Raw genomic sequence first — 10,792 nt, forward strand, 5'->3', positions numbered from 1 at the left:
GCTACAAAAGGGATTGGGCCATCTTGCTGCACCTTTGTTACTATTGTTACTTGCTACCCGTTACGAATTATCTTATCACACAACTATGTACCTGCAGAGAATACCTTGCTGAAAACCACTTGTCATTTCCTTCTGCTCCTCGTCGGGTTCGACACTCTTACTTATCGAAAGGACTCCGATAGATCCCCTACACTTGTGGGTCATCAGACCCACCTGGCAGCGTCACACCGGCGTTTAAACATGGTGGCGCGCCGGCGGTGAGCCTCGACATGACGACGAGGTGCGGGATTTGGCCCCCCGACGGCCAAACGAGCGACAGAGCACACAGGTCGGAACTGAGGGCTCGCACGCGTCTAATGAGGCAAGTGTGAGGAGCTGGGGTGTGCTCGTCGGAGTCGAGCTCGCGGCGGCTGCCGGAGTTTAGGCCTCGAGCAGAACACGTCCTAGGGCTCGGCCTCGACCAGCGGATGGGTCATGCGGGTTCGCGGGGAAGCCCTGAGCACACGCACGTGCTCAGCTGGCCCTGGGATGGTCAGTTGCCACTGCGGCGAGCTCCATTGCGACGATGAGCTTCGGCTATAGTAAAACAAGGGCGACTGCAATGCTATGGCTACGGATCAAGAGCGGGGACAGAGGGGGGGGAGGTAGGTGGCCCCGCGCGTGAAAATGAGCGTGGCGGCGTGAGGGAAGAGAGCAGGGCGATCTAGGGTTCGGGGGGAGAGGAGGGGCTGACTAGGGGTGGTCTTATCCACTCCCAGGACGCTCTAGCAGCGGGGCGGCCACGTGGTGCGTCAGCGATGCGCACGCGCGGCCTTGGTCACCCTACTATAGCGAGGTGAGGGCGACCGAGGGGAGCTAGGCTCGGCCTGTGTAATGGTCCGAGGGCCAGGGGGGCGGGAGGGGCATGTGCTTTTCCTTTATTTTTATTTCAGTTTTAGTTTTAATTTTAGTTATAATGTTTGTATTATTCCTAAAGCCAAAATAACTTCTGTAAATTATGGGATCTGGCCCAATATTTAGAAAGCAATAATTAGAATTGCCACAAAAGTTTGAGGACCATTTGAAAAAGTTTGGAAAATCTATAATTAAAAAGGCATTTAAATAATCATTTTGGCCTATGCTATAATTGTTTTAGGCACTAAAATACTTTATAAAATGTTGGTTCCTATTTTATAAATACTTAAGGAATATTTGCAACTCAACCATGATTTTAATTTTCATGTTTGCAAACATACTTAAACCACGTATTAGTTGAATTTTGAATTTCAAAAGGAATTTGAAATAAGATATGCTTTCAAAGAGGATCAAGCACTTTTTAGCAAAAAGGATTAGCTTAATCTTGATGAACATTGTTGCCTGATTACATTGATTATTGTAGCTGATAACCAAGGGTGTTACATGTGCATTCATAGTATCATTAAGGTATTGCATTGTTACAAAGGCTGGATGTAACTGATATTTTTAGGATATTAATATATTTCCCTTGTCAAAAAAGAGAAGGCATATTGTAATTGGGACTTGTATGACATGAGCTTGGACTTGAATTATAGAGCTACAGCTCGAGTGTGGAAATTTGAATTGACAAACCCAGTGTTTTGTGAAAATGTATTACTCTCTCCGTTTCTCAATATAAGTATTTTAAAAAATTCCATTATGTACTACATACGGATGTATGTAAGCATACTTTACAATATAGATTCATTCATTTTGTTTCGTATATAATCTATAGTAAAATCGTTGAAAAAACTTATATTTAGAAACGGAGAAGTATTTGCTAACCATTGAATTCGACGGTTGGTCTACTTAACAATGATTTTGGTGGCTAGGTAGTGAAGAGAGGACAAAATGACATGCGTAGATTGATGAATAATGATTCATGTTTAGAGAAAATATATGCTAGTTAAAAATTCCTCCATATTTAAGCAGCATGCAACAACAGCATTGCCTTGCCCTATCTCTATGCCGACATACAAACTGTTCTCCTACTAGCCACGGAGGTTGAAGAAAAGGCACCTCACCCTAAGACGAATTATGTGATATTTTTATGCTCAATGTCTCAGATTTTATGCCCATACAAATAGGACACATTTGGCCGCCTTTTAGTTACCAGGTGCTGCTCTTAGTTTGAGCAGTCAGGCTTCGACTGGTTATTCCTGGCCAGTCGCTCGTGTCTAAGGCTGGTCATACTAGATACTAGGAGTAACTTAGGTGGTACGCCCTCCGTTCTGAAATATCTGTCGCAGCTGATCATTTTGCAGAAATAACCTTGCTATTTTTCGTATTCAACCCGCACTCCCGATTCGTCTCTGTCACTATGCTCCCGGCACTCACTCTCCTCACCCCTCTCAGCTATCGCCTCGCCGTCGTCGTCGCCGTCACCGGCTGCCGGGCTCCTCTCAGCTACCGTCTCTCCCCTCACCTCTACATCGCCGGTCGACGCCCTCCTCTCAGATCTCGCCTCTCCCCTTGCCTCTCCGCCACATCACCTCGCCTTGGCGCCGCGGCCTCGATTCGCTTCTATGTTCCACCAAAAATGGAACCTTTTGTTCAAAGCAGGCGACGAATCGCCGGATCTGGCGTCAGCGGGACGGATCCGGACAACAACCACTAATTGGGGGCTGCAGTGGCTGGACGGCGGTGGCCGCAGTGTCGAGCGTCGACCTGTCGGCGCCTAACGCGGGGGCGGCCGTGGCAATCGCGTGCCGTCGCATGGGATTCTTCAAGGCGGCCAACCACGGCGTGTCGGCGGCCTTGACCGAAGCGCTGGAGGCCCGTGCCGAGGTGTGGCGTCGGCGTTGCAACAAGAGCATCGGCAGCAACTGGTCGTCCATTCATTTTTCCACTTGATCCGGTGGTCTAATTGCCCAGTTTTTCTGCTGATTGTTTTTCATTAGCAAAAGATGCTGGTTTTAAGGTTATTGCTCACCGGTCCACTAAGTCTTCTTGTTCAATTAAGTTTCTTGTTGCTTGAATGGTAGCTTCATTTAAGAAAATGAGGTGCATTCTAGCTTGGGTTATGACTTGCGCGGTTGTCCTAATACATGATGATTTACATGATAGGTGGTTGCGCACATGATGCCAAATTTACCTAATGTTGGAGTTGAGAGAGATATGGAAAGTTTAAGAGAATTTTTTGAAAATCCAGCATTCCGAGCAGATGGTCAAAAGATCTATCCAACTCTGATTCGTGGAACTGGTCTTTATGAGTTGTGGAAAACTGGAAGGTACTACATTTATCCAAATCAGTCTTTTGGTTCTCTAAAGTTTTAGAGTGAGAATTGAGAGCCTATATACTGGTGACATTTGTTGTGTTGCAGGTATAGAAACTACCCACCAGAGCTGCTAGTGGATATTGTAGCGAGGATTCTGTCGATGGTACCGCCATCGACACGAGTCTATCGGGTCCAAAGAGATATCCCTATGCGTCTTGTTACTTCTGGTGTCGGGAAAGGTAACTTGCGTGAGCTTGCTTTGGCTCGATGGAAGACCTGGACTTGAAATGCAGAGATGTCAGAACCCGTGAGGCTGGAATTCAGGTAAATATGGGGTTCTGTGAAGTCACTGCCATGTGCTTATAATCGATGAAGTACGTGTCCTCATTGTTCTTGTTGTGCATCTCCACACAGGATATCCATCACAATATCAGGCCTGATGAAGTAGAGCTTGTCAGGCGTGATTATGCCGCAAATGACGGCTAGGAGACCTTTCTCTCATATGAGGATACAAGACAGGTACTCAACAGCTTGTCAGCCTATTCATTTCATCGCTGGGATGTAAAAATATGCTATGGTTTATGTTGTGTTCCTGAATAGGCATATTTTTTCCAATGTAATTATGCTCAATTTCCTTTTACTAGCGGGACCAATGCCCTCACCATTGGATATCAATGTCAGTAGTAGGAGTAGTAAGAGTAGGAGTTGGAGTAGTAGGAGTAGGAGTTGGAGTATTTGGCGTAGGAGTAGTTCTTTCTATCGCTATGGACAGATGTAGTGCAGGTGACCTTCTTGCGACTCATTGACTAGTGGAGGTACTCGAGATCCATGGTGACCATTAGTAGTGTGATGGATTAAACCAAATATTCTAAATTAAACATGCAAATAAATTCCACAGCTTCAAATAAACTCCAACAAATCCATATAAATACCAAAAAATTCAAATTAATCCGAATTCCTTTCCTTTCCTTATTTTCACAAGACATACACACATACTCGAGTTGACATACACACACATATTCGAGTTGACATACACATACACATAAACATAAACATCCCCTCTATTGCCCTTCTCCTATAAGGGCCCGAGTCTCAGCAACTAGCTCAGCACTACAAGATAGAAAGATTATTGGCCTTCCCTCATTCTGACGCCGATCCGTGTGCAAGTGTGGGAGGTTGTAATTATTTCCTCCCTTGTTTTTCATGACCTCAACCATAACCTCTTATAGGGTCACAAAACTTCTGAACAACTTGTCGACCTCATAATTCTCGAACTCTTCCTCCACACCTTCTACCAATTCTCGGATATTTTCGGTGATCTGCAATCAGTCAGAGACTGAAGAGAGTTGTGAAAGCAGAGGTCTAAGACATTAAAGTCGGGGCTGTTTGGTGGTTGTTGCACCAATTGAATGTCAAGATCTGTTTGTTCCACAGCTTCACGAAAAGAAACATCATTAGGAAGGACATGGGGTTTAGCATTATCCTGTTGAATAAATATGGTTGCCCCCTCATCTTCGTCAGGCCATTTGTCCTGAATTGCAGGGATAACTTTATTGATATGTGTTGTGAGTAGGAGGATGTGGGCATAATGAAGAACATGGGCTTTGATGCCTACCGGTTGTCCATCTCCTGGTCCAGGATTTTCCCAGGTATGTGTGAGGCTTATCCCTCAATTATCCCTCCTCAAACCACATCAGCTTGCTAATTTTCGATCAATTTTTTTTTTCGTGGATCAAAGGTAGTTTGAGATGTTGAGTTGTGTATGATAAAATCGTAGATGGCACTGGGAAGGTGAACCAGGAAGGAGTGGACTACTACAACAGGCTCATAGATTACATGCTCCAGCAAGGTAACTGAATTTTCTACACCTAGGCAAGCAGCTCTCAACATCAGGGTACGAACTTCTAAGCTAATTAAACCATGTGATGGTGGATTAGGCATCACCCCGTATGCAAACCTCTACCACTATGACCTCCCACTGGCGCTACACCAACAGTACCTAGGCTGGCTAAGCCCAAAGGTCGTGTAAGCATCTCAGCATTTCACACAGTGGTTTCCTCATTTCAGAATTGAATTTAAGCATGCCTTTTGATGATATGAAAGGGGCGCATTTCAGACAATGGTTTCCTCATTTCAGAATTGAATTTAAGCATGCCTTTTGTTTTTCTGGTTCTTCTAGACAAGTAGGCGGCGACACGCCGGACGAGGTAGTATCATACAATAGTATCATATGCATGATACTACTATATGATACTCCCCACTATGACCAGCCTAAAGGTTTACCAAACAGGCTTATGGAAGAAGAATATATTAAAACAATGACAATATAGATACAATATTACTTAGACAGGTACAACAGCTAAAGTTAGCACCTTTTTCGGCAAACTAGTGGCGGAGTTTTACAAGCTGCCCATATTATAGGGTAGGGGATAAAAAGCTTCATAAATTGAATAACAAAAATAAAATTTGTTCCACACGCTACTGATATCCCCTCCAAAGCTGATACAAGTATCAAAGGATGTTTGGGGCAGCTGACTTCTGTCTGGGAAAGACAGATGTCTATCTACATGAAATATTGTCAAATCAGCCCATCCGGATCTATTTAACAAGTAGATGTTGCCTACTGATATAAAATGCACACATAGCTATCAGAACTTGGCTGCATTTTGTGCAATACAAAAAACTGACGAGAGCAACTCATATAGTGTCTATTTAAAAGAAGATAAATACTAGGCAAGGCACCAAAACTAACCACATTCCTTCGATACAAAGTAATACTCCCTCCGTTTCAAAATATAAGACCTTTTAGAGATTTCACTAGGAGACTACATACGGAGTAAAATGAGTGAATGTACACTCTAAAATATGTCTATATACATCCGTATGTAGTTTATAGTGCAATCTCTAAAAGGTCTTATATTTAGGAAAGGAGGGAGTATATTTAAGAGCAACTTGTTTTTTATTTCCCATGCAAAAAATTCACTTAATTATCCATGTTTCTTCATATGTATGTGTGTGTACTTCAACGTAAGACATCCTAAGGAAATGTAAGAAACAATATCTGATTGCCGAATCCAGAATGTGATTCTGCGAAAGGTAAAACTGTCTTGTAGGTATTTTGTTTGAATGATAAAAAGAATGTGTGACTACCCAAAGACTTAACTGCGCCATCACAATATGAAGCCTAATTTGACAGCTTCTTAGAACAACAACAACAACAACAATAACAACAAAGCCTTTTAGTCCCAAACAAGTTGGGGTAGGCTAGAGGTGAAACCCATAAGATCTCGCGATCAACTCATAAAATCAAATAAAATTGAAATAAAATTGAAATCATACAAATCTAGACGGGTAGGCTAATGGTTGAAAGCCTTTTAGTTTGACGGCTTCTTAGAAACTGAAATAAAATTGAATAAACCTGTATCATACAGGTCTAGACGATCATGAGACGGGTAGGCTAATGGTTGAAAGCCTTTTAGTTTGACAGCTTCTTAGAAACTGAAATAAAATTGAATAAACCTGTATCATACACGTTTAGATGATTATGAATCTAACAGAAAGTGGAATAAAATCAAAGTAACCCAAATCATACAGGTCTAAATGATCATGAAGCAATAGGCCTAGTAACAGTAGATCCTAGTTAAAGCACAACATTCTGTGGTGAGCAATGTACTATGAAATGCAAACCATTACAAGGTGAGCAATGTAACAGAGATGATTATGATGCTGATTTTGTAAGAGACCAAGTATTATGGAATTCCGGTAAGTACGGAGTAAAGACATCTTATTAGTTTGATGGTCAATGCACTTTTTGTACATAACTTATGTATCAATAGAATTATCACCTACCGATTACATGAATTGATCCCATATTTCCTAATAACAATTATGTGATCATAATGAACTGAAACCAATAGCATAAGAAATACAGGTAATTACCTACTACATGATATCCTATTTAAGCATATTAAAATCATTTAAGTATCAACTTCATAGTAGAATGACAAACTTCATATTGCCAAGTCAATCATTATCATATACTCCCTCCGTCCCATAATGTAAGACGTTTTTTGACACACATTCTGGGACGAATGGAGTAGCTAATATATGTTTGTGCAAAAAACAAAACAAAAAATAGTTTATGTATTCAACAAGAGGAGCCAGCTTCACTTACTTGATAAGTTGCTCTTAGAAACTTCTCAAGTCACCGTGGACCCTTTGAAGAAACCAAAGTGGCATGACGAGCATAACCAATCAAACAACACTTGATGTATGAAACATTATTTCCATTACAAGAAATACCTACAAGTTTGTCTGGCAAAGACAAGAGCACATGTCCTGACAAATTTGGAGGTACCACAAAGTCACAGAGTACTTCTGTGGCAGCCTGAATCAAACGACTCCATTGCTAGCAAACTACAACAAAGTACACTACACTGCAAGATGAGATAATGGCACAATAACAAGAACTACAACAAGAAAGGTAAAGGCGGTCCTTGGAGCATCTGTTCCAACCCAGCTAATCATACAATACTTCAGGCCTTCAGCACCATGACAAGCCATGTCAACAGTTACAGCATCCTCCCAAGATTATCCACCCTCAAGAACGGCAAGTTGTGTAAATTTCCCAGATTCCCTAGTATATCCTCTGTCGGATCAACATCCAAATGGAAACTGCCCAGGTCCTCAACTCCTCCTGTGACATTGGCCCTGCAAGTACCATCTGTAGCCTGTGCCTCCTCATTTATGTTAATCCCTCTTACCTCCTCCCGCTGTCCACCTTCACCATCCTCACCCTCAGCCCACCCATCCTGTCCAAGCATCGATGCATCAATGCCGCTCTCCACACCACCACCAAATGAACGCCTCTTGGGCCCCGTCCCAACCTTCTTGCGAGCAGTTGTCTTCTTGACCCTACCTCTGGATGATCCACCACGAGCGCTCCCATTCTGTGGCTGCCGGTCATTGCTGCCTCCACCATGGTTACTATAGTTCCTACCAATGGCACCCCCACCACTTGGTGCATTGTTCCAAGGGAAGACCTTGTAAAATGGCTTCCAGTTGCCACCCAGATCCGCCGAGTTGGGGAAACCAAGGGGGAAGAACCCCCAAGCACAGTGGTACATCTCGGTGCCCGGCACGATGGTCGGCTGTGTAGGGATCTCAACAGCCACAAACCCCCGGCGGCAAGACTCGTTTGGGCACTTGAGCGCGCGGCCAACTAGCTCACGCGGGTACTGATGGACGTAGCAGCAGAACGGGCACGCCGTCCAGAAGTCCGCCGCCTCAGCCGCAGCAGCGGCTGGCTGAGAGGGAGCACCAGAAGGGATGCTGGTAGGTGTAGAACGCAATGGCCGGCGTGATGGATCAGAGAGGAGTGCGTAGGCGTCGTTGACGATGCGGAGGGCCACATCCGCACCGGGGTGGGGGTTGCTGGATTGGAGGAGGAGCGCGAGGCGGCGAAAGGCGCGGGAGATGGCGCCGTGGTCGGTGGTTTTGGAGGGCACCTGGAGGACGGCGAACGGATCAGGCTCTCCGGTATAGAGCATCGCCTGAGAGGCGAGGAGAACGTCAGCGACGGCGAGGAGTTCGTCAGCGCCGGAGAGAAGCGGATCCGCCTCCACCGCGCGCTCGGCGAAGCGCTTGCAGCCAACGAGGTCGCGCGCAGCGAGGAGCTTTGCCGCAATCTCCAGCCATCGCTCCGCTTGCACCCTCCCGCCCTCGCCTCCGCCGTCCCCACTACAGCCGGCGCCAACGGAGAAGTTCATGGTTTTGGGGGAAAAGGGGAAAATGGCTTCTTTTTCAGGCTTGAGTTTGCTCTTTTTGGTGGAGAGAAGAAGTTTTCGTTGCGTGTATTACCTCCACCAGGTCGAGTTGAGATGTTCGCTCCATAGGTGAAAGTGTTCAGCCGACAGCCAAAATAGATGGCCCCAAAACACGTGCTCCAAGCCTTCAACCGAAAACAATCCTCACTCGAGCGGACGGCAATCTCCTCGCGCGAGGCGAGACAAGATCCCCGACGAGGCGAGGCGAGATCCACGACTATTAGGGCTTCTGTCCACTTGGTTCGGTTTAGTCTCATCTCGTGTATGAAAAAAAGTCATGACCAACTTATAAGGAATAGATTCATTCCTTTCTTCGGTCCGGATTTTTGAGATGAAGTGAGCTCTGTGTTAAATGTTGGCCCATGTGCGCATAAACGTCGAGAACATGGATGACTGTGGGCTAGGACGAACCCCACTCACCTATGGGAGGAGGCCATGACCACCTTATATGGAAGAGATTTCTTTCTCCCTTTAGTCTCGGTTTTTAGGATGGAGTGGACTCTTTGTTGAATGCTGACTTCCTTTAGTCTCGGTTTTTGTGATGAAGTAGACTAACATCTGGTATCAAAGCCAGCGTCATCATGCCTTCGTGAGGGGCTTCTCAAGGAATTGGGTTGTTAGGGCTGCTGTCCACCGGTGAAGGCTAGCTCGGTTTAGTCCCACCTAGCCCATGGAAGGAGGCTATGACCAGCTTATAAGGAAGAGATTCCTTCTTCCTTTCAACACGGGCTTTTGAGATGGAGTGGGTTCTGTGTTGAATGCTGGTCCATGTGCGCATAAACATCCAGAATATGGATGAGTGTGGGCTAGGACGAGTTGGACGCTAACATCGACTACAACTCCCGACGAGGCAAGGCGAGATCCTCGACGGCAGCTCCCCGACGGTAGCACCTTCCTCGATGGCAGCACCTACCCCGACGGCAGCACCTCCCGTCCGCCTGCTCTATAGCACCCAGGCACCAGCTCGCTGACTGCAGCACCCGGGCGCCAGCTCCTTCGCGTCCACCTTCTGATCGATTCCTCGGCGGCGGATCTTCCACAACAACCTCCTCAACCATCGCCGTCGTGCTGGAGCTCCATCGCCGTCTGCAGCAAGCCGGCCACCTCCCTCCGCGCAATGGCGAATCACCACATTGCGTGCTCCATGTTGTCAGTCGCCATGGATCGAAGCTCCGGTGATCCATCCAGCAATAGGTAGGCCAAATGGGCCCCAATAATGGCTGGTGAGCGCAACATCCGGTCTAGAGCTGCAACGGAGCTCCGCAATCCTCATGTTTTCTCTACTGATGGCTCCCGAGCTAGCTCCTCGCGTGATTGGGTAAGTTGCAATCAAAACCTAGCTGCACTCAAGCATACAATAAAAAATATTAGTGCATTCTTGATGATTTAATGTCGTGTGATCATACATGGCTTCCATCATACATGCGGCAATTTGAGCAATGCATCACCGTTTGTCCTCTGTTAACTAAAGCTACAAATGAATTGTTGGATAAATGCATACAATTCAAAAATAATTAAGAATTGCAACAAAAAGTAAGAAAAGATTCCTCAAATATTGTGCATATTGGTTATGTTGTGTATGTGGTGATGATGTAGGATCACTTTATGCTTGAGTAAAATATATTGTGCAATTTGAGAAATATTATGTTGTATATGTGTTGACTATGTTGCATGCTAATGACATCTGATCACCTTGGACGATTTTCCTTACCGAAAAAGTTGAAGAAACAAAATGTTGCAATGGCCAAAAATGAT

At 45.3% G+C, this 10,792-nt stretch overlaps 1 protein-coding gene and 1 long non-coding RNA gene across 2 annotated transcripts; one reads left to right on the plus strand and one right to left on the minus strand.

The window, feature by feature from the left end:
* Positions 1-2,311: 2,311 nt before the first annotated feature.
* LOC123446406 lies at positions 2,312-6,030 on the plus strand. Its single transcript, XR_006631342.1, has 6 exons — positions 2,312-2,914; positions 3,061-3,224; positions 3,318-3,536; positions 3,627-4,861; positions 4,990-5,061; positions 5,150-6,030. It is a non-coding gene; the product is annotated as an uncharacterized LOC123446406 (long non-coding RNA).
* A 1,429-nt stretch (positions 6,031-7,459) lies between these two features.
* Positions 7,460-9,223, minus strand: LOC123448530. The gene has a single exon (XM_045125461.1). The coding sequence runs from the start codon at positions 8,978-8,980 to the stop codon at positions 7,784-7,786; it is 1,197 nt and encodes a 398-aa protein (XP_044981396.1). The 5' UTR covers positions 8,981-9,223; the 3' UTR covers positions 7,460-7,783.
* Positions 9,224-10,792: the final 1,569 nt, after the last annotated feature.

Source organism: Hordeum vulgare, chromosome 4H, assembly GCF_904849725.1.
Source record: "Hordeum vulgare subsp. vulgare chromosome 4H, MorexV3_pseudomolecules_assembly, whole genome shotgun sequence".
Lineage (NCBI taxonomy): Eukaryota > Viridiplantae > Streptophyta > Magnoliopsida > Poales > Poaceae > Hordeum > Hordeum vulgare.